Consider the following 24,944-nt stretch of genomic DNA (forward strand, 5'->3'; position numbering starts at 1 on the left):
GGTTTGAAACTGTAGGTCCCTCCATTTTGTGGAACAACATCAAGACGCACACCACAAATAGGAGGAGGAGCTCGGCCAAACACCCAAAAAGGGTGTACGCGCCAATTATATATATAATGCATATGTGAACGTATTATACGGTTTCATCTCCAGATCACTTAGCCTTCGTGCGTAGGATAAAATTTATAAAAAGCCGACTGGTTCCTCTGGCAGTGACACTGAGAGACTGAATCAAAGAACTGAAATTCGCTCTGACTCTACCGTCGTCTCGTATCGTTAGTTTACAATATAAGGAAGATAAGACTTCATCGCTAATGGCCCCTAATGTGTAATTGTCTGCAAGATATTTGATAAAAGATCATACGTTTTATTTTATTATATATGTACGTATAAGAAAACCTTCAGTTCCGTTAATAAATTAATATGTGAAAATTCATCTCTTTTCAAGTAAAAATCTTCAGACTAGATTTTTGGTTTACTATATTCCTCTTCCAAACGTTCATCAATAATTAATATTGTGATCATTATTTTGCGCTCATAATAATGATATTTAATCGATTTCTCAAAAGGTGTGGAAATACTTGGGCGTGAATGCAGCGCTTTAAGGGTTTATATCCAGTTAGAATTTTCAGAAAATCGCTTTTTTTATTGTTTTTTCTTAATGTACATATACAGGGTGGCGCACGAATCGTGCTACAAAAACAAAACGTAATAACTTTTTTTCTAATCAATGTATTTAACTTTTTGTTTTTTTATTGTATAGATAATTCAATTTTATTTTATGTAACTAATTAGTTTTGAAAATAATAGAACGTAAATGACCTCCATGCTCATTCACGTATATGCGACACCTGATGAGAAAATTGTTCATTGCGCACTGAAGGGTTGAAGTCGGGATCGCCTCAAGTATTGTTGTGATGGACTGCTTCAATTCAGTCAAATTACTTGGTTTTGCTTTATACACCTCTTGTTTGAGATAACCCCATAAAAAAAAATCTGGTGCAGTGTGGTCAGGTGACCTTGGGGGCCAGCGGAAAGTGGAATTTCTGGATATCAATTTATTTCTAAATTTTCGTTGGAGCTCCTCCATAACCGGTCTGGCTATATGTGCAGTTGCTCCATCTTGCTGGAACTAAATGCTGTTAAAAGGGATACGTCTTCGCCGCAGTTCTGGATAAAAAAACTCCTTCAACATGTTTAAATAACGGTCCCCATTTACAGTCGCTGTTACACCGTTTTCTTCGAAGAAGTATGGCCCGACAATGCACCTTGATGAAACTGCGCACCACACTGTGACTCGTTCTGGGTGCAGTTCCATCTCATGGAGTATTTGCGGATTTGATTGACTCCATATACGGCAATTTTGCTTGTTTACATAGCCGTTTAGATCAAAATCGGCCTCATCAGACATAAACAAGCAATTTATGAAGTTGTTGTCTTCTTCGGCCATTTCAATAATTTTTTGGCAAAATTCCAGGCGAATAGGCAAATCCAGAGGGTTTAATTTGCTTGTGATTTGAACTTTGTACGGAAACAAGTTTAAGTCATCATGAACTATCCGCTGCAATGACCGTCTGCTAACTCCAATTTGCGCCGACAAGTTACGAGTCGAAACTCTTGGATTTGCCTGAATTGACGATGCTACAGCCGCGATTGTGGCTTCGACCCGAACATGGGGATCTCGATGGTACGGTCTGCGTGCGATGCTTCCAGATTCAGCAAACATGTTCACCAGCCTCATAATGGTCCATCTGCTCGGGGGAGTGCCGCCAAACTCCCGCCTAAATTCCCTTTGGACGGAAATGATGGACTGCAAAGCATGGTACCGCTGCACTATCCAAATCCTCTTTTCGGTATCCCAAGCCTCCATTTTTTGTAAATCTAAATACTAATCTGCAAAATAAAAAAAAAGAAGCCGATTACTCACACAGAAAAAAAGTTATTACGTTTTGTTTTTGTAGCACGATTCGTGCGCCACCCTGTATTTAAGAATACACACAAAAAAATTTAATATCGTTTCGATGAATATTTTCGAAGCTACAAGCTGCTTGAAAGTATAAGCCCGGGCGGCAGCGCGTTTTTCTCAAAATGGTGTTTTCAAAGTCGGTGACCAACATTATTCGAAAACAACTAAACCGAGTAGTCTCAAATTTTAACACGAACTTTTAAAATGTATTTTTTAGCAATTAATTAAAGATTTGTTTCTCACCGATAAATATATTATATATATGATTTTTTTATAAACAATTTAAAGCCGAAATTTTGGTCAAAAATCGTTTTTTTTTTTGGGAAGCCGCCATTTTGTCAAACAGATATAGTTTGCTTATTTCTTCGACATAACTTTAACGAAATCTGTTTAGCCTTTTATTTCAGAGGATCCAGTGCAGAGATATAGTGGTCATCGCAAACGTTGTTTTTGAGAGGAGCTCCCGGAGATCAGCTGTAGCTCCTTTCCATATAAATATTTTTACTATTACTTAGTCTTAAAATACAGTTAAAAGATAACATAATATGTATACAAAATTTTAAATCAATAAATTTAAAAGTTTTCTCAGAAAAAATTTTGGAAAATTCGCCTTTTTTCGGCCTTCTTCATTTCAGTCTCACTTGCCGTAAAGCATGTACATTCTGCCATGGCGTATGGCACGTGGTGGCCGGAAATAGAATTTCAGCGGGATAGCGAGCGACGTGTTCGGATCAGCTGATTCACTTCCGTCGGAATATTCGGTCGGTTAAACATAATTGCGACAGGGACAGAAAACACTATTGCGACGGGTCAGTTTTCAGCGAACAAAATTAATTTTGTAATGAAATCTTTTCAGTTACTATATTTGTGAAAAAAACGTCTTTATAAATTATTGATAAATTGCATTGTTTTGACGTGATAACGTCTTATAATTCGATTTAACAGGCTGCACGCACGAAAAAATGTGTCGTTACCTTGCTCATTAGTGTTACCTTGCTCATTTGTCGTTACCTTGCTCATTTGTCGTTACCTTGCTCATTGCCGTTACCTTGAATGAACTGCAAGCGAAAGCGCGGAACGAACGACAAAGCAAACGAACGGCAACGTTCGACATCTTGCTCTCTCCTACTTAAGTGAGCGTATATGTGTATGTATATGCGCATATGTACATATATAAATTCACGTATTTGTATTTGCATATGCCTTCTTATTGATTATTATTAATTTGATTTACTTGAAGAATTTAAAATAAAACCAAGTTTGTTAATAATACCTGTTGTTTTAATGTTATGTTATGTTATGTTATGATATGATATGTTATGTTATGTTATGTTATGTTATGTTATGTTATGTTATGTTATGATATGTTATGTTATGTTATGTTATGTTATGTTATGTTATGTTATGTTATGTTATGTTATGTTATGTTATGTTATGTTATGTTATGTCATGTTATGTTATGTTATGTTATGTTATGTTATGTTATGTTATGTTATGTTATGTTATGTTATGTTATGTTATGTTATGTAATGTTAAAGTATATTATGTTATGTTAATGTTACCTCATTCTCTATATCCATACAAAATATCTATCAAACAAATAAAATTAAAATTTTCTTTTGAAAAATGCAACCATTCAATCAGTTTTTTCTTATGACGTTATCACGTTAAACTATCGTCAGTAAACCGACTTTACAGACAACCTCTTTTTTTGTGCAAATCGAATAATCAGAAAAGCAACTCTGAGTCTTCAATCTATTGAAGAAAATAAAATGAATCTAATTATTTTGTAGCCGTAAAAATGGCCGATGACAAGACAACAACAACAAGTTGTTCTATGCAATTTCATGCTATTAAATATGTTCTAATTTTGACAACGGGAGCCCGTCAACCCGTTGTCCGTTGTGCGCTGCAGTTCTGTTCAAGCGTTGAGGCGGCTTCGACTCAAAAAGACATAACTTGTTTAGCTGTCAGTCAAATGCGTTGGCGCAACGTATGCAACGAACTCTTTGTGACTGGTCTATTAGCACTTAATACAATCATTCAATGAATCAATAATTTTTTGTAGGTGGATTGTAAGCTTCAAAAAATATTTTCTCATTTATTGCCATCATCACTATTTTTTTAATCATTCTCATTTATTTTGCCTTATATATCATATATTTACATCAATCGAAATATTTGCAAACCAAGGCGAATTTATTACAGGTGACAGCAAACACATATAAGTAAAACCCTACATGTATTTGTTGTTGCGTTTGGTGCAAGCACCATGTCAAAATCAGCAAGCAAATGTAAACATACGAATGTAAACATACCAATACATACAAACAAAGCATATCATTTTGACGTAAGCCATCCCTACGGCGAAAAATTCAGCTGGGTGAATGCTGTCACCTTATTAAATCCACCTTGTTTGCAAACCCTCCAACGTTCATAAAGCCTTCGCCACTGTAGACCGTTAACAGCTGTTCCAACGTTCAGCCTGTCAGCTGTTCAAACGTGCGTGCTTATATATTTCTTTGCTGCGGCGGTTTTTCTGCGAGAATGTTTGTAATTCCGCAAAGATATTTGAAACTTCTGAAACTACAACTGAGATATGGCACTCCGAAGTGTAGGCGTTACATTCAGAGTGGGCCAGGTGATTGCCCTTCCGTGGAAGTAAAGTTTTCAAATGGGTAAGCGAGCTTACGAAATTACAAGGGGCACGCTATAATTTTGCGACTAATACAAACACTTCTCTTGCAGGCGCCACATGACTATAAGCTCGGGGAAATTTGCGCGCTTTGCCAATGGTACGTCCGTTTGTCAATTGGGCGACACGGCTGTTATGGTGACCGCCGTGGCCAAGCCAAAACAGGCACCCGGTGCCAGTTTCATGCCACTCGTCGTAGATTACCGCTTAAAAAGTGCAGCCTCTGGACGTATACCAATGAATTTCATGCGCCGCGAGCTGGGTCCGTCAGAAAAGGAAATTCTATCTGCACGTCTCATAGATCGCTCTGTGCGTCCACTCTTCCCCGCTGACTTTCGCACTGAAACTCAACTAGTTTGCAATATACTGTCCATGGACGCCGTATATTCACCAGATGTGTTAGCTATAAATTCAGCTTCAGTAGCGCTGAGCTTGAGTGACATACCGTGGAATGGACCAATTGGCGCCGTACGGTAAGTGATTAAAATTCTTACAAGCAAAAATTAATGCTTATATAATCACCACTTAGAGTTGGCCTGTGTGACGGTGAAGTAGTAATCAATCCAACACGTCGTGAGCTGCAAAATTCACAGCTGGACTTGGTGGTGTCTGCAACAAAACAAAATCTAGTGGTCATGCTCGAAGGCAAAGGCAATGTGGTGCTATTGCAGGACCTGCTCAAGGCCATTAAACAGGGTACACGTGAGGCGCAGTTCATTATTAATGAAATTGAACGTTTGCAAAAGGCATATGGCAGAACTAAACGTACCATTGAATCGCCGCCAACGATCGACCCAGAAATATCTGAGGCAGTAAAGAGTATGAGTGAAATGCGACTGCGTGAAATCTTTCAAGATGCGACGCATGACAAAATATCACGTGATAATGCGGTAAATGAAGTACGCACAAATGTCATCGACAAAGTTTGGTCGTCGTATCCAGATACGGAGCCCTCCTTAATAGGTGATGAATTCAATAAAATATGCAAACGAATTTTCCGAAAGTTGATATTTGAGGAAAATAAAAGGTGTGATGGGCGCGACTACGATAGTCTAAGGAATATTAGTTGTCAGGTTTGAAAAAGTAGAATATTTATGGGTGAATGTCAAATATATACATATGGCTACCACTCCACAGGTGGACCTCTACAAGCCACTGCATGGCTCAGCACTTTTTCAACGCGGACAGACGCAGGTATTTTGCACGGTTTCTTTAGATTCACTCGAAAGCGCCATGAAACTAGATGCCATCACATCGCTGGAAAGGTAAAGTATTGCAATTCAAACTGAATTAAACTAATCTCTAATTATTATATATTTATTTATGTTTAGTGGTGTCAAGGCCAAAAATTTCATGTTGCACTACGAGTTCCCGCCTTATGCCACTGGTGAAATTGGTCGTATTGGTCCGATCGGACGACGCGAGCTTGGTCACGGCTCGTTGGCCGAACGCGCACTACTGCCTACTCTGCCACATGATTACCCTTTCACTGTGCGCCTTACATCTGAGGTGCTCGAGTCGAATGGATCTAGCTCGATGGCATCTGTATGCGGCGGTTCTATGGCGCTCATGGATGCTGGGGTGCCGCTGACAGCGCCAGCTGCTGGTGTTGCTATTGGTCTAGTTACAGAATACGAAAATAACGACACAAAACACCTTTCCGATTATCGGATTTTGACTGATATTCTGGGCATTGAAGACTACATGGGCGACATGGATATGAAAGTTGCAGGCACGCGCAAAGGATTGACAGCTATACAGGCTGATCTAAAGGTACCAGGTATTCCACTGAAAGTAGTTATGGAATCACTGCAAAAGGCGACGGACGCCAAGGGGCGTATACTGGATATTATGGGTGAAGTTATTAGGGAGCATAGGTGAGTTTTACATGCGCAACAAATCAGTTTTCCATACCTACTTTCAACTATTCGCAACTATTTGTAGGAAATATCCCAAAGAGTGTTGGCCTGTGACTGATCGTATAGCTATAGAACCACATCAGCGGGGACAACTAATCGGTCCTGGTGGCATGCACCTCAAACGTATCTACCTCGAAACGGGCGCAACACTCACGCCTGAAGATGAAGCGACATACAACGTATTTGCACCCTCTCAAGCGGCCATGGATGAGGCCAAGGAGCAAATAGACGCCTTACTTGTAAAGGAACGCGTGCCTGACTTGGAATTCGGCGGCATCTACACAGCGAAAATTACAGAAGTGCGCGAAACGGGCGTGATGGTGATATTGTATCCGAGCATGTCACCAGCGCTGCTCCACAACTCCCAGCTAGACCAAAGAAAGGTGAGCGAGCAATGAGTAGGTGGAGTAAGGACTTGTTTACTAAATACAATTTCCTTGTAGATTGCACATCCTTCGGCTTTAGGCTTGGACGTTGGTCAGGAAATACAAGTTAAGTATTTCGGACGAGATCCCGTGTCGGGTTTTATGCGCTTGTCGCGGAAAGTGTTACAAGGGCCTGCCACAAGTGTGCCGCGCAGTCATAATAAGGCAGCGGAGGAGGCGTAGTGGAAGTCGTAGCTTTTGAAATGTGCAAATGTAAATTTTTAAATGCAAAAACAATGCGTTAGAATAGGTCTGTTCAGGAAGCAAATTATCAAAAATTGGCAAGGCGAATTGGGTACCATAGGTAGCGCCTTGACAAAACAGTTACTTTAATTTTCGCGATTTTGACAAGTCTGACATCAACTCCCTTTCGAACACAAAACAAAAAAGGAGTAGAAATTACATGTTTGTAAAAATTCAATGAATGGCTTGGTAATAATGGGATTTGTGAGATTTAAATTAAACAAACTAATGAAAACCAAGTGCCGTGTGTTAAATTGTGAAAGTACAAATTAATATAAAGCCTCCACCACTGCATTTGTTTCCATTCTTATATATTTGTATTCGATCATTCTTGAAGGTTTTGTTGTTCATGTACCCAAACGATATACGAAGTAGGGGAAAGTAAGAGTGCAAAATGTCATTTCATTTTGAGGGGAAGTTGCAAGTTTTTACTGGATAAATTTTTACTTGTAAGAATTTGCAAGTGCGAAAAACAGCTGATCACAAAATAAAAATAAACACGAATTAAAGTTTGCGAATTGAGTCAAAGTTAACAATTTAAATAAGAATGGTGATTAAAATATAGAATATAATTAAATATATTTCAGATAAAATTTATAAAGTTTGTCAGTCATATATTAAATAGGAAACGACCAATGACCTCTATGCACTTCTGAATCACAGTCACTGTAGCCTCCAGTCACCGTTGCTGCATTTTCCGAAATACAAATCGAAAGCATTGAAGGTACTTTTTGTGTTTTATGCTTAAACTTCTTGGTTACTAATTAATTTGGTTATATATATAGTTAGTCTGCCATAAATTCTGTGACAACTTTTAGAATGCGTACGGCGAGAACAAATTCGCAGAAAAAGTTCCGTTATTTTTGCTTTTGTCCGTATCAATCGTTTTTCCCAAAAGTCTGAAGTGACAGACCGAAAAAGAATGGGTCGAACAAGTTCGCAGAATTCCCCTTAGAAAGCAGAAAATCATGTCCAGGGAAATTAACGTACGGACCACATCCATATCGCCGACGAGATCCAGCACAAAACTAATAGACATTTGCTGGAGCAGACCGTGTTAAGACAGACAATAAACGACATTCGTCGGGAAACAGACCTTCATCACATTCCTAAATAACCGACCACCGAATGCCGTAACCGGAGGCCAATCACCACCTACAGCAGATGAAGAGCTCCAGTTTCCCGGTGAGACCCATGTAACACTGGCACAATTACGTTCTGGATATTGTAGCAGGTTAAACTCCTACTTATCCGGAATCGACCCAGACATACCAAACACATGTCCTGCATGTGAAGGCACCCCGCACGACACTAATCACCTTTTCACATGCCTTTAAAACCCACTCAACACCGCACTCCCTCTGGACCCAACCTGTCGAAACAGCATGTTTCTTGGGCATACCTTTAGATGAGGTAGATGAAGACGACCGGTGATATACCCTACACTGACGTGGCTTGTATTACTTCTACAACAACAACAATCAGATCCAGATCAAGCCTAATTAGAGCTGCTTTCCACGTGAAAGCCTTCCGTGGCTCAACTGGTCATCTTTTGACAAGGCGCTTGAAGAAAATTAGACTCGACAGATGCAAGCAGCTTCTTTGGTGGTACGAAAATATTCTTTTCACAGATAAGAAAATGTTCACTGTTGAAGACGTTTCTAATAAGCAAAACGACAAAATCTATGCTAAAACTTCTAAAGACGCAAAAATGTTTCTCCAAGGGTTCTGCGTGGCCACCATTCAGCCTCCGTAATGGTGTGGTCGGCAGTGTCTTGCAAAGGTAAACACCTTTTCTTCATTTCTGCGAAAAGTTAAGGGTTAAGACCAGGGCAAAAGTGTACCAGGAAGATGTCTTAGAAGCCGTGGCGAAGCAATTCAGCAGTACTCTCTTCAAAGGGAGAGCATTGAATCGTCCAGCAAGATTTCGTTCCAGCCCATAAGACAAAAACCACCCAGCAGTCGCTAAAAAACAATATTTCTGGGCTCCTAGCCGCAGAAGATTGGCTGTCTGGAAGTCCAGATCTGAACTACAGTTTGTGGCCGAAATTGGAGAACTTGGCCTGTCGATGTTCCCAAGACAGTCGGTTCTATGTAACCGGAACGACCCGGATTTATATCCGGCCAAGTACTGGCAGAGCGGGCGGACAGAGCAGGTCGTTCCTGGAGTCAAATTAAACATCTAGACAAACGATATTATAACTTGTTTATTGAGGCCCTATGTTTCATCTAAAACTATGGGAATAAATATATAAGGACTGTCACCTCAGCAACATTCCCCGTATATGTATGGGGAACTTTTATGCTGCTACAACAACAACAACATTGCCTTTCGTAGACCTCACATATATTTCGTGAGTCTCCATGATCTTTGGTTCGAGCAGCGGCGTCAATATCCATGGAAGCCGTGCGCGCTGCCATAGCTGAGTGGCCTGATCGTTCGCAAATGGTGACCATTTCGAATGAAAAAAAGTATTATAATTTCATATCTATATCGGACTTAACTTGAAACAGAACTTATGGCAAAACTAAGTATATACATACAAACATGCTTGGACGGAAGCAAAGGAAATGTGAAGAAAGCTGTGGTCGCCACAATACAAATCTGACAGCGCTGATTAAATGGAACAAATTCTTGTGGACAAAATAAAATCATGTGATCCTAGCGCGTTATTTTGGATTTTATTTGCTTTATTTTTTTTTTTAATTTTCGTTGATTTATTTTTTTTTAATTTTATTTGCTTTATTTTTTTTTTTTAATTTATTTGCTTTATATTTTTTTTTATTTTATATGCTTTATATTTTTTTTTTAATTTTCGTTGATTTATATTTTTTTTTATTTTATTTGCTTTATTTTTTTTTTAATTTTATATGCTTTATTAATTTTTTGTTTAATTTTAGTTGCTTTTTTTTAATTTTATTTGCTTTATTTTTTTTTTAATTTTATTTCCTCCTTTTTTGAATTTTAATTTTTTAAATTTTATATGCTTTTTTTAATTTTATTTGCTTTATTTTTTTTTTGAATTTTATTTCCTTCTTTTTTTGAATTTTAGTTGCTTAATTTTTTTAATTTTATTTGCTCTATTTTTTTTTTAATTTTATTTGCAATATTTTTTTAAATTTTATTTGCATTATTTTTTTAAATTTTATTTGCTCCTTTTTTTAATTTTACTTGCTTTAGTTTTTTTAATTTTATTTGCTTTATATTTTTTTTAAATTTTAGTTGCTTTGTTTTAATTTTATTTGCTTTACTTTTTTTTAATTTTATTTGCTCTATTTTTTTTTTTAATTTTACTTGCTTTATTTTTTTTTAATTTTATTTGCTTTATTTGTTTTTCTTTAATTTTATTTTCTTTATTTTTTTAATTGCTTTAATTTTTTGTTTGTTTTTTAAATTTTATTTGCCTTATTTTGTTTCAACTTTATTTGCTCTATTTTTTGTTTTAATTTTAATTGCTTTATTTTTTTAAATTTCATTTGCATTATTTTTTTTAATTTTATTTGCATTTTTTTTTTATTTCATTTGCATTATTTTTCAAATTTTATTTGCTTTATTCTTTCGTTTAATTTTATGAGTGAATTTTTTTTATTTTTTATGATTTTTCGCGCCAACAATTTGATCAGCTGTTCGTAAAACTTGCAAATTGTTACTGGTTTTGCGTTCCTGTACTTTTTTTGATATTTCGAATTCTCGGAAACTAAGTTACTGGCTAATTTTTACATGAACAGACCTAAAGTAACGAAACTATTTGTTGAAAAATGCTGCCATTTAAACAAGTCATCCAGTTATATTCACATAGTTACAAACTCGAGGTTTTGCACTTTATTAAAAACATCGACTATAATTTACGTATATGACACAGCTGAGAAAATTACTTGAAACTTAAAAATAATTTATTAGTATAGAATAGACAAATAGAATATAAATAAGACGTGTGTTTGTAAAAATACATTTGTTGGTTGGTTAATTGACTAAAATCACTTGCGCTGACAGAAGTTTATGTTCTAAACAAATTCTTCATCAAACTTTTCAGAAATTCGAACAAAATTTTAATAATAACAGAAACAGATAAATATTGTAAATAGATTGTACATAAGTATTTAAGATTTTTCACAAAATAGTCGGCCAATGTGAGAAATATAAATATTGTCATTGATGATCAAATGATAACGCGATAATACGAGTCCGAAATGGTATATAAGGCCACTACGGACGCTTTGTCACCGCTTAGGTAGTCGATAATCTCATCCGTTATTTCATTTATATAGCGTTTGAACTTAGGAAACCTACGAAGGTGAAAAATCAGAAGATATATTCATTTAATTTACGCTTGCAATGTAAATAAACAATAAACAACCTTTCCATCACATTGTTGATTTCAACTTCAGTCTCCTTTTTGTTTGCATCACGCGGATTTATTGCGCCCACGATAGCATTGACTATCGTTGGTGACAGCTCCACCACCAGCACAACCACATTTTCCTTTTTCGTGAACTGCGAGAGTGTCGTAGACATTTGCTGTGTAACCTGCCAATGAAAGAAAACGCATAAGAAACTGGGAACCTATTATTTTAACCTTCCGTGGGACACCTTTTTCAAAAACCTTCGCTTGGGCAATCGAGAGTGGCTTCTTTTCGTGCTGTTCGATGATCATTTTTAAAAAAAGGTTATATCGAAAAATCGATAGCAAATTAGAAATTTTAGAAAGCTACATAGAAGGTGCAGTTAACATGTCTCTGATCTAGGTTCCAGGACATAGGAACATAGAGGGAAGTGAAATTGTTTATGAACTTGCCAGGAAGGGGACTGAATTGGCCTCAGAGACCTCCTACCCGGCATACCCATGGCAGCCGGTTCTACGTTACCGGAATGAGTCGGGGGTTTTCCTGATCAAGGGCTGCCGCCCCAGTAAACTAGCCCTGTCTAGTGTACCGTATCCCTCCCACCTCCTACCCGGTTATCGGCATCCCCCTGAGAGTTGTTAAAGGGGAACTGCACAAATTATTTCTCAGGAAAGCGCAGAAAAGATGGAGCTCCATTTCGTCATGTTCTATTTCGAAAACCCTTTGGCCCCAATACGATGTATGAAGCACGCAGAAAGTCCTTTGGACTCCTCGCCATTCAATTTCCAAACTTCTACGAGTTTACTCTATGTGTTTACTGGTCACTGGACGATCGGCACACACGCGGAAAAGCTAGGGTTACCATTGAACCCCCATTGCAGAAGCTGTGGGGAGCTTTCAGAGAAGGAGACTATACATAGAGCATTTTCTCTGTAAATGTCCGGGTTTGACAGCTAGACGACTAAGGTCACTGGGCGCTCTTGTCTTCCGACAGCCTGGGGTAGTGCGCCAACCTAAATCCCATAAATTTCCTCCATAATATCAACAGTTCTGGCTGGCTGTAGCTATCTGTCTATTGGAGTTCTCATAATGGTATCAAAACGGCGCTTTACTGCTACTTGAGGAGAGCCAGACTGGCACTTAAACCATTTCACCTACCTACCAACCTAGAACCTCAAGTCGTTAGCTATAACATATTTATGTTCAATGCAACTCCAAAGTCGAAAAAATCTGGCTACACTCGGGCGCCCAACGGAGGATTATTTGATACTCTACCTGGTTTTCATAGCGCCGCCTCAAGTTGGATGTCAACTTTTCATGCATCACAAAAACCACCTGAACATTCGGCCATTGGCTAAGATTATAGCTGCTTTTTATGCTCGAACCTGACGCAGACGTACTCAAGCCCCCACCACCACCATAGCCCGTATTGCTACCCGGACTGCTAGCCGTTGCCTGGGTGGCAGAGTCAATGGCGCTGGCATTGTTTAGTTCCGGCCGTAATTTGTGTATGAAATCTACGAGTTCCGAGCGTGTGACGTGCCGTTCCTGAGCACGATCACGTTCCCACGAACGCACACGCAGACCACCATTCTCGGCTACCAAAATCACATGCAATGCACCCAACTTGGCCAAGTCTTGTGCTTCATCACCCGAACCGTTTACCGACTCTACGACACAGCAACGTATGTTGGCCGTCCACAATAAGCGCATAATATCGGTGACGTATTTAAATGGCGGATGTGTGCCATAGACGCACACCCCGACGTCTATGGCACGGCAATCTTTCACGTACTCCACATCCATTGCAGCCACTAGTTTGTCCAATGAAAACGAAAGCCCAGCGCCGCTGATGACACGACCTGGTGCATTTTGATTAAAACCTTGTGCCTGCCTCTGGAACTCATTCAACATTGTGTCATAGCGTTCGCCCTTCGCCAGTAGCGCTGAATGAGTACTTCGATTTCGTTTAAGATCGACAAATAATTGCCACACAACCCCACCGCCGCTGGCACGATCGAAACCGTCGGGCATCCCAGCGAAAATATGTATTGGACACTGAGAAAATCAAATGAAATTATTAACTTAATGCAAGCCAGTTGCCAGTGTTTTGATGCACTCACCGTGACGCCAAGACTGTGCGCCAAACTCACAATGGTTCCCAACTCCCTGAGCGCGCTCTTAGCCAACGAAGCTGCCTCTCCTTTGCCACGCACCAGCGATTTCAACGCCGTTTCGTCGACATTACTTCTTGTGGTGCTGATTTGGAAAGTCGCCAACAACAATTCAATTAGCGCCGTGGCAGAGGAACGCGATTTCTCCATGATAACCGTAACGGCAGAGTGAAATTGAAATTTAGAAATACGTCCTTCAGTGCAATCCGCTATATTTGCAAACAATTCGGTGTACGAATTCTTAGGTACATTACAGTAAAGCAGTATGGCGCGCAACAGATGGGTATGATTCATACGTATGCGCAAATTTTTCTCACGTATTCGCGGTATCTCATTGCTGATTTCGAAGGCAAGCGACAAGAGTTCGGCGTCTACGAGCGGGCTACTGGCGTACGGTGTAATTATATCGAAGGCACATTCGTAGCTTTGCTTGGGATGAAAATTGAATACCTTCTCTTCGCGGTAGTTACGATCCACACAATAGCGGCGTATCATATTCACGCCATTCATGGTGACGTGATGAGCGAATTCGGTGCGCAAATCCGTGGGCAGCACCACCACACAGCCGGAGTGTGTCATGAGCCGCACTGGATTGTTCCAGGCGTTTGTGCGTTTCGAAAGCGGTGACAGCAGCGGTGTGTCCACTTCGATTGCGCCATGTTTGCGAAACAAAGCAACTACTTTCGATTTGACAAATTCAAAAATAGGATTCAATGAAACTAAGCCATCTAACGAGATTGATGAGCTCCACGATTTCATATTACGACTGCTACCCAAATGATAGGTGTATTCCAGCAGTTCATCGCTCTGTTGCTGCAAACAACGTGCCACCAGATGTTTGTAGGCTTTGCTTTGCGGATTCGCAAGCACATGGCGCAGCATCTCTTGCAATTCGTTAGCCTCGAGTTGCGCAGGCGGCACCAAATCTGATGAGAGCAACTCCTCGGCGGTGGGACGTTGTGCCGGATCGTGGTTTAATAGCCACCGCAGGATCTGGAAATACCAAGTGGATATTAGTTATCATTTTTCTGTTTTTTGTTTTTAATTGCGCAACTTGCCTTGATCGTTTTCTCATTACGGTTATCAGTTAGCATATCATCTGGCAGCAAAATGGTAGCGGTGCGTAGGGCGACTATTGTATGTACGCGCTCCATGCCGGTGCTGAATGGCGGTCGCGCCATTTCAAATAGTATAATACCCAAGGTGTACATGTCGACTTTTTGGCTGTATGTAGACTTGGCGGCATTTCCAGTCAATTCGGGCGCCACATACAAAGTAGTGCCGACTTTGCCTGTGCCAGTGCCTTCTTCTGCCGAGCCAACTTGCTGTGTTTGTTGTTGAGAAGTGTGTTCGTCTGAAATGAATTTCGATAGACTATCAGCGAGGGATTATGGTAAGCTATGCAATTGCGTACGTTGGCTTTGTAGCGCTAGAAAACTGGTGGTGGCTAGGCCGAAATCACCAATTTTGATCTGATCATGCGAGTCCAAAAATATATTTACAGGCTTTAAGTCACGATGTATGATGCCTTGTTGGTGTATGTGCGATAGACCCTCAGCGATTTCCCGAAATAAGCGCCACAATCGCTCCGTGTCCTTGTAAAGGTTATCATCAATAGCAGTTCTACGGCGTAAAATATTCTTATAAATGTCTATTTTCTTTTGCTAAAAATTTGTGCAGTCACCTTAGTGTGCTTTTCTCACAGAATTCCATTTGTATGTACATAACTTGCATAGGCTTAGGCGAAATCGATTTTGGCTGTCCTGACTCTTCGTCCTCTGCCTCATCGTCCTCGTCATCATCATCGTCCTCATCATCTTCCTCCTCATCGACGTACTTGACAATTTCGTCATGCGAATTAAGGAACACGATGCTATCGGACTCGGATTCCGCTGCATTTTTGCTAAATAGTAAATGTTTATAGTGCTTAGTGCTGTCATAAGTTCTGTTACAAGTTAAGTCAGCTGTGATATGAAATTATAACACTTTTTTTTTAATGAAGTTAGTTTTATTTAATGAGGAAAATATTAAAAAAAAAAAAATACCAGTCTAACGGTTAGACTTGATAGAAGTGAAACCTTCCGTAAAACAAACTGAGAGAGAATGAGACGAAAGCAGCATTAGGAGCGGGATAATTATAGGTTCATTATAATATTGCTATAAAGTTCATATTTTATTTTCTTCATTTTATTATTATTCATCCTCAATATTTTCAATTTCAACAAATGATACGAGTGGCTTGTGATAGATAAAATATGATACAAATGCTTTGGTTTCGATGTTGTCAAAAAAAATACCCAAACGGACCGAAGAAACAGACTTACAAATTTCTTCCATTTTCGTCTACTTGTATTCATATAAAAATTTATGTCTCTTCCCACCAAAGCTAAATGTATTAGTATATTTCTTCTTGTATTTATTCAATAATTTGGGCCGAAATCCCGGCGGTACTGCAATACCGGGCCAACCCGTGGCATAGGTGGAGCAAGCGCCTAAAACACACCGCCCATTTCCAAAAATCAGTTTAACATTTGTTGTCCTCGGATGGAGGATCTATCAGATGTTAAGCTGATAAGAACAGATACCACACTTTGATCTTAGCCATAAGGCCGAGAAGCGATAACCATACACAACCAACAAACTACCTTGTCAATACATTTTCTAATAAACCTTTTGAGAATTACACGCTCACAAAAATTAATATACGAAATATTTATACCGATTCACTTAAACTGACTTTCAGTATCTAAACCAAAAATAGAAAAGCCAAAAACCTGTTTTCAATAAATAATCAGAAATGTCCTACAATAGAAATTTCAAAAAAAAAAAAATTTTTTTTTCTTGTGATTCGAACCAAGAATTTTGGATCGGAAGCTCACATTGCTAGCCGCTCGGCTATCGCGCCATGCTGTCGACGCTGGCCTAAAAGTTATTTAGTTCGTCGCTACGTTTATATCAACATATAATATAACGCTTCACTCCCAACGATTCTAAAGAAGTTTTCACTTCAAAAAAAATTTATTCTCATTCGAAATGGTCACCATTTGCGAACGATCAAGCCACTCAGCTATGGTTTCCATGGATATTGACGTCGCTGCTCAAACCAAAGATCGTGGAGACTCACGAAATATCTGTGAGGTCTACGACAGGCGATGTTGTTGTTGTTGTAGCAGCACAAAAATTCCCCATACTTACATACGGGGAGTGCTGCTGGAGTAACGTAGAACCGACTGTCGTAGAAACCACCGGGTAGGAGGTCTCTGAGGCCAATTCAGTCGCCTTACATATACGGGGAATGCTGCTGAAGTGACAGTCCTTATATATATAGAACCTCGATGTTCTATATTTCGTTTATTCAAATCAAAGTAATTATAAAAAGACAAATGTTTGTTGTGTACTCGCGTGAGTTTTACATCGAATGAATAGTCAGTTGCAATTCAATTTTCTTCAGCGAACTTAGCTACGGTTCCTAATATTTAGCCGTTTAAATGTTGCCACCTCCTGTTATACTTGTAGTTAGGGTATTCATACATCACCCGCTTTCCAAAAATTTGAGAAAACATCTCACTGCTTAACCGCTATTCGTTACTTCTTCCATCGGAAAATATGCCGGTTTAAGTCTGTCGATCGATACTGTGACTGGTTTTGACCCCATCAGTATGGTGTATGTCTTAGGGTATCTGCTGATCACCAGGTATGGCCCGTTGTACGGTGCTTTCAGTGGCTTCTTAATAGTGTCATCCCGCAGAAAAACGTGACTACAAAATCGCAGATCCTTAGGAATGAATACAGCAGGTTTCCCATGTTGCGAAGTCTGTACCGGCCTAACTGTTTCGAAATGTTGACGCAATTCTCGTAAAAAATCTCGTTGATTCATCGAGTTATCTTCATCCGTCTCTATTATATCACCCGGGAGTCTCGATAGTTTGCCCATATAACATTTCTGCCACCGAAACGCCTAAATCTTCTTTCACTGCCGTCCTTAATCCTAACAGAACTATAGGCAGCACATCTACCCAGTTCGCATCTGCAGAGTGACACCTAAGCGCAGCCTTTAAAACCCTGTGCCATCTTTCCACCATACCATTAGCTTGTGGGTGGTAGCTGGTGGTGTGTATATGTTTGACTCCCAAGAGCTTTGCCAACTTCTTGAACAAACTGCTCTCAAATTGACGTCCTTGATCAGTGGTAATGTAAACGGTGTAAACGGTCCAACTATATCTACATTGACGTGCTCGAATCGATGACTTGGAACGGCAAACTGACCCAGCTCAGTTTTCGTATGTCGTGCGATCTTACATCGTTGGCAGGCAGGACAGCTTCGAACCCATTCTCGTATGTCACTATTCATTTTCTTTCACACATAACTTCTTGTTATTAACTTAGTAGTTGGGATATTCACTGCACATATATCTTCCCATAGTTTTTAGATGAACATGGGGCCTCAATAAACAAGTTATAATTTCGTTTGTCTAGATGTTTGATTTGACTCCAGGAACGACCTGCTCTGCCCGCCCGCTCTGTCAGTTCTTGGTCGGATATAAATCCGGGTCGTTACGGTTACGTAGAACCGACTGTCGTGGGAGCATCGACAGGCAAAGTTTTCCAATTTTGGCCACAAACTGTAGTTAAATGGATTCAGATCTGGACTTCCAGACGGCCAATCTTCTGCGGCTATGAACGCAGGAATATTGTTTTTTAGCCACTGCTGGGTGGTTTTTGCCTTATGGGATAGAACGGAATCTTGCTGGAAGACCTCGAAGCTCTCCATTCAAGAGAGTACCGCTCAGTACTGCTTCACCAGACTTTTTAAGACATCCTCCTGGTACACTTTTGCCTTGGTCTTAACCCTTAACTTTTCGCAGAAATGAAGAGATGTAACATCTTTATAAGACACTCTCCACGAAACCATTACGGGGGCTGGATGGTGGCCGCGCTGTTCCCTTGGTGCAACCTTTTTTGCGTCTTTAAAAGTTTTAGCATAGATTTTGTTGATTTGAAAAACTTCTTCAACAATGAAAAATGTCTCATCTGTGAAAATAATATTTTCATGGCCGTTGGCCGCGTGTCACCGGAGAAGCTGCTTATATCTGTCGAGTCTAATTTTCTTCAACCGTGTCGTCAAAAGATGAGCGACGGAAGGCTTTCATGTGAAGATCATCTCTAATTAGTCTTGACATGGTTCTGGTCGATACATTAATTTCCCTGGACATGATTTTCTGCTTTCTAAGGGGATTTCTGCGATTTCTTTGTCGAATGGTTTTTATGGCTGCACTGGTTCGAACCACGCGAGGACGACCACTTCTTTTTCTGTCTGTCACTTCAGACGTTTGGGAAGAACGATTGATCGTGCGGTAAACAAACATTCTCGAAATACCAAGTTTTTTCAGCAATTCGTAAATCTCACGGCAAAGCGATTTTCCTAGACTCTCCACTTCATTGTTCACAAGCGGAATTTGCGACGAACCTGAATATAATTTATGAGTAGGGAATGTGTACAAACAAAAGCAAGAATAAAGGAACTTTTTGCTGCGAATTTGCTCTCGCCGCATGAATTGTAAATTTGTCACAGAATTTATGGCAAGACTAAGCATTAAGAAATCTTTGTGTGTGTTTAATATTTAGGATCACGCAACAAAATAAGAGTGCATTTTGTACTTACACACAGCCACTCCATGAACTGGATGAAGTCTCATTTTTTTTTTTGGGTGAACCCAGTTGTGGGGATGCCTTTGGCTCGAAGCTGCTTTCAAAGCTGGACGAACCTTCGCCGCCGCCTAATTTTTTCTGTATTAAATGCATTTTTTTTAGATAATAATTATTACATGTATTTTATGCGATATCAATAAAACTTTCTAACCAATTCTGCCTCATCTGATATAGTTGTCGTTTCGATCCAACTGTTAAAATAGCGTACAACATTTTCGTGGTTCAAGCGCGAGAGCAGTTCAACTTCCCGCGTCATCTTTTTGTAGAGTTGGCGACTACGAGCTGGCAGTGGGATACGCTTCAAGGCGTACTGGCGGTTGTCCAATATATTGCGCACCTGAAAATAAATTATTACAGTAATTTTAGTAAATATTTTCCACATTCGCTTTTTAACAGCCTGTATCTGCAGGGTAGGCTAATCACCTACCCTCTCAGAAATCAAACAGGCTAACGAAACCAACGAAAGTCAAGTCTTTTCGATGCCCTATGCTCCCAAGAGGAGTGAACAAGGAGAAAAAAAAATCTGCATCTGTACTGAAATCAAAATGTTCCTCACTCACTTTCAACACATCGCCAAATGCGCCTTTTCCCAAAAACGACATCAATTGAAATTCGTTCGAGAGTCTAGACTGGCTCATCGGCATTATAGGCATAACTGCCAACGTTGCTGGCAAATGTTTCTCTGCTTGTTTTTTATGCTGCAATGCTAGACTTGCTGCACCGCCGGAGGCTCGCCGTTGCGCTGCGCTCTGGTGCAATGCAAAATGGACATCCGTCTCATCCTCGTGTCCAAGCAATGATGCATGCAAAAATTGATGTTCGAGCAGTTCTGATCCAGAGAGTGTACGATCCGAAAAGCACCTAAAACAACAAACGTTAAATGTAAAGAATAAAAAGGAAATCTATACAATTATTGGAATTCATCCTATTTACTTGGCGATAAAATCGCGCATCTCTACTGTATGCGTTGGCATTAGATTTTCGATGAGTGCGCCCAAAGCTGGGAAATCACCACGCATTGGTCGTTCCTCCACATCACCAATCAGTTCCAGCAAATTGGGCACCAGCGAAAAGTCCGTGCAGCGCAAAGTGCCCGTATTATCCAAAAATACTGTGCTATCCAAGAGGTGGCTATGCGAAACGCCCTTATTGTGTAGGAAGACTAGCGCGTCGAGCACACCCTGTGCCACCATGCGCACACCCTCAATGCACCAACCCAAACTCGATGATATATTCCGCAAACTGGTGCCCCGTAGAAAATCTTGCGCAAGGTAAACGATAAGACCTTCTTTCCGTTTTACACATAGAACACATTGGTATTGTATGATATTTTTATGATGCAAATTCGAGAGCATCAAAACGCGTTTTTCAATAGAGGCCATAACATCATCTACGGAATGGTTACCCTTACATTTGGGCGCTGAATGAAGCCAGTAACAATGACCACCATTGCCACATTTTTGTTCCAATTGTGAATATTTTATGGTCCATTCCGTTAAATAAAGTAACTGTCCGTTGTCGTCATCAATGCCAGCGTAGGCGACGCGACCTTTGCGTGAGTGGCCTTAAAAAAAACACAAAAAAAAAGTGAAAAGTTGAACACATGTTTTAGCACATTTAAATTATCTTCTCACCCAAACAAGTACCCCTTGACACTTGACGGCCCACTTTGTGGAAATACAGTTTTTCGCTATTGCAATGTATCACACATTTGTTCGGATCATGGCTTCCTCGTAAATATGGTGATGAATTTTCGGAACTTTCCGACGAGGTGGCATAATTAGATTCGCTCATAGTACGACGCCTTTCGCGTCGTTTAGTTTCGCTTTTAAACACTTCCTTGCGCCGCTCAATCTCTTCAATCCATGTTTGTCGCTCTAAGATTTCTTTTTCCTTTTCCATATCGAGCCGCGCTTTTTCACGCTTTTGATTTTCTTGTAACATTTGATCGTAGAGGGAACCGCGTGGTGGCTTATTGTATTTAAGTAGGAAAGATTGCACCGTTTGCACCAAATCAAAAATCATTACTTCTCCGCGTTGCTTCTCCGCTTGCTGCTGTAATTGTTGCAACAACTCCTCCACCAGCTGATCGGAGAGACCTTTAGGCTCTTCCAACAGTATTTTAGGTGCACTGCAACGTGTTAATACCGATGAGACCAGGCAATCATAAAATTGAAAAACATTCAAATACTCACAGTTTTGGATATTTAGATGGGCATATAATGTGTAATTTGATACGTGCATGCGGTTCCGTATGTGTGTTGGAAGAATCGCGCAATGGTACCAGCGATATGCGTATTTCAGTCGGTTTCCATTGCGCGGCTGGCGTATCTGGTTCACAGCTGGGACGTAAAACCTCGACATCGGAGGCATAAATTGACTGGAAATTTTTTTATTTCGTTAATTTAACTCATAATTATGGTGTTATTACATTTTTGTTTAACCTTTATCGCTTCCAATTCTTGAATTTGTTGCTCACGAAATGACTGCCTCACAGCCGGCGCCGCCATATCGCGCTGCTTCTTCACTTAGCTTTCGCAGGGCTTTTGCTTCGAAGATTGCAGATCTTCTGTTTTATAAACTGTTAATCCAGTTGTTAGCGACTTTCGCCTTCTGTACATCACTCGTTTTAATTTAACCCCAATAATAAAGGTTGTTTACTGTTAACAATGTTCTACTCTCGTATGTGTGTGCGAATGTTATGTTACTTTCTAACGTTTTTATTTCCCTCGCAAAGTGCAAAACTAGTGGAGAAACAATTGGCGGTTTTCGGTTTCGATGCTAATTAGTATCGTTATTTACTCATCTTCAGTTTGTGAGAGGAAGTTTTGTTTCCTTTATTTTCGGCTCTTTCGCACACAATTGTTGAAGAGAACGTTTATGCATTAACGTTCTCTGATTGTTGATCTTTAGTACTAATTTACATAAGTTAAAGTGTATGCGGAATTCTTGGAATTGTTTTGGGATCACATTTAATGGAAAAACTTTAGTATAATTTATATCGCTTTGGAAAAAACGGTAAAAAGGGGGTGATAGAGGGGTGTATCCCCATCTTAAAATTGAAAACAGAACCTGCCGGAGGCTTATAGTTTTTAAGTAATTTAATGTTAAAGTTCTCTAATTTAGCGAAAAGTTGGTGTTGCCATACACCTGAAATGAAAACGAAGTTCGCACGCAGGGATGTTCAGTGGAAGTTTCATTGTAAGACTGCAGTATTTTTTGGTGCAATTTAAAGTTGGGAAATAATTTTGAAAATAAAAACATATAACTCATTCAAACTTAAAAACAATGTTATTAAGCGTATCACAAAAAATAATAAAGTAATTAAAATTAAATTAAATTAATTAACACAGTATTTTTGCGGAGAACTCCTTATCGCGTGGGCGGCCTTCGGCCGCGCTTCAAAAAAATAACCCTCATTAGTCCAACTCCGGCTACGCAATCCACAGTATTTTTGCGTAAAACTCCTCTCCGTGTTAAAACCATTGAACCCAAAATTAAAACGTCATATGCGTGTATGTAGTAAGGAGGCACAATAACCCCCACCCCCATGATTAACACTAAACTCAAGAACTTATTTTTTGTTTTCATTTGCAGGCATCCGGCAACACCATACTGTTGGCATTCCAATCTTCTTCTTATTCGCGCTTAAAATTGGAATGTGATTGCATAGGCAAATGAATTTGCATTTAATTTTAATAGATATATTAGAATATTAGCATAAAAATCGGTAAAAACACGCGTGTGGATGTATATTTGGGGAATTTTAGTGAAATGTTAAAAAATATAGAGTGTAATGTGGCAAATTATAGTGAAGTTCCCGAGGGCATTTTGAATGTAAATAATTAAAAAATTATTATTTCCCGAATAATTTAAAGTTATAAAGAGTGTTCCTTAACACTTCACTAACATCTCCACCAAGTTTCATTAAAAAAAACAATATAGTTTGCCAGAAATTCCAAAATATACATTGTTCTAAATTCCAGCCCATTTAGTATACGTGCGACTATTACCGTAATACTCTTACATCCGTATACATGAGAGAATCTGCAGGAGCTAATGCTTGAGATATGCATGAAATGTATCAATTATATCGAAATGCGCAACAAGTGGCTAGCAACGTTTTTTATCTGCAACTAAATTTCACAGCCGTGGAATTTCGCCAGCAACATGTATTAGGTATATTTGGCGTGAAATGTTGCTAGCAACATTGATTGTCAAATGGAAAATTGTACAAATACAAACAAACAAATTTGTGGGCATCGCCCTGCAAGCAATCGAAAACTTTGGTTTGTACCAAGGTGGATTTACTATAGCTGACAGCATTCACCCAGCTGAATTTTTTGCCGTAGGTATGGCTTACGTCAAAATGATATGCTTTGTTTGTATGTATTGGTATGTTTACATTCGTATGTTTACATTTGCGATTGTACGTTGACGTGATGCTTGGACCAAACGCAACAACAAATACATGTAGGGTTTTACTTATATGTGGTTGCTGTCACCTATAATAAATTCGCCTTGGTTTGTACCAAGCGCTGTATAGTGCGTTTCGATTGCTGTGATCCTCTCTCGCTGCTTGTCCCACATGCATGGATATTTTCAAAACAGTCACCAGTAATTTCTTCCTCTCTTCATTATTCAATTGTATTTTCACGCTTTTTGCGGTGATTGCTATGTTCTCCACTATACACAAAATAGAGTAACGCTTGGTTGAAGTTTTGAAAGTTGATATTTTTAAGTGAACTTACTTGTTCCAACAATTGTGAAATTTTAAAATTCTAGACAGTTTGTCAATTTTAACGGCCTGCCAGTTTTTGTTCAATTTTAAATGACATGTATACATATTTGAAATTGGTGTGAAAAAATGTTGCTGGCATCATGTTGCTGACATGTTGCGCGTTGTTTTCACAGCGTGAACTAAGTACTGCTCTGACTCGACGCTATGAAATTACGCACAAATTGACGTTCATTTCAAGTGGAACGCGAACTTAGTACTATGCTTTAAAAATAAAACTGTGTATATATATGTTGCTGCATTTGCTTTACTAGGATTTGTACTCATAAATTAAGTTATTAAAAAATTCTGCTTAGAAAGAATTTATCGATAACTTATCAACGTGTTGTGATTATTGATTCTTCTACCTTTTCGATAGCGCGGAAATCAGCTGTTGCTATTGGATTTGTATTAGCTGTGTTTCATAACGAATAATTAATTATCCAACATTCAATCTTTCCTCAGAAATACTGACGCAACCTAAATCAGAAAAAAAAAAAAAAAAAAAAAATTATCCAAAATTTGTATTATATTCTGCCAGTATAATTTGAAACATTTTTTTCGAAGAAAAGCCAAAAAGAGTGCATAGAAAAGGGACAGAGGTGCTAATATACGATAGCAGAAATTTACAGTCTTATGTTAAGAAGCAGCTGAAGGAGCGCACAAGGAAATATTTGGCAAATTTGTTTTAT

General features: G+C 39.2%; 2 protein-coding genes and 1 non-coding gene across 3 annotated transcripts; 1 reads left to right on the top strand and 2 right to left on the bottom strand.

Moving 5' to 3' along the window:
* Nucleotides 1-4,387: 4,387 nt before the first annotated feature.
* LOC129239221 (polyribonucleotide nucleotidyltransferase 1, mitochondrial) lies at nt 4,388-7,558 on the top strand. Its single transcript, XM_054874574.1, has 7 exons — nt 4,388-4,644; nt 4,715-5,134; nt 5,191-5,734; nt 5,799-5,926; nt 5,993-6,538; nt 6,606-6,963; nt 7,024-7,558. The coding sequence occupies exons 1-7, from the start codon at nt 4,514-4,516 to the stop codon at nt 7,186-7,188; spliced, it is 2,292 nt and encodes a 763-aa protein (XP_054730549.1). The 5' UTR covers nt 4,388-4,513; the 3' UTR covers nt 7,189-7,558.
* A 3,476-nt stretch (nt 7,559-11,034) lies between these two features.
* On the bottom strand, nt 11,035-22,213 carry LOC129239230 (eIF-2-alpha kinase GCN2). Its single transcript, XM_054874586.1, has 14 exons — nt 21,920-22,213; nt 21,671-21,855; nt 21,110-21,606; nt 20,409-21,039; nt 20,036-20,336; nt 19,627-19,812; nt 19,429-19,553; nt 15,451-15,669; nt 15,181-15,389; nt 14,825-15,120; nt 13,716-14,759; nt 12,868-13,650; nt 11,607-11,776; nt 11,035-11,535 (listed from the first exon to the last, which is right to left on the bottom strand). Exons 1-14 carry the CDS (start codon nt 21,983-21,985, stop codon nt 11,409-11,411), a joined length of 4,839 nt encoding a protein of 1,612 aa, XP_054730561.1. The 5' UTR covers nt 21,986-22,213; the 3' UTR covers nt 11,035-11,408.
* LOC129236643 (U2 spliceosomal RNA) lies at nt 16,190-16,387 on the bottom strand. Its single transcript, XR_008581698.1, has one exon. It is a non-coding gene; the product is annotated as a U2 spliceosomal RNA (small nuclear RNA).
* Nucleotides 22,214-24,944: the final 2,731 nt, after the last annotated feature.

Source organism: Anastrepha obliqua, chromosome 1 (genome assembly GCF_027943255.1).
Source record: "Anastrepha obliqua isolate idAnaObli1 chromosome 1, idAnaObli1_1.0, whole genome shotgun sequence".
NCBI lineage: Eukaryota > Metazoa > Arthropoda > Insecta > Diptera > Tephritidae > Anastrepha > Anastrepha obliqua.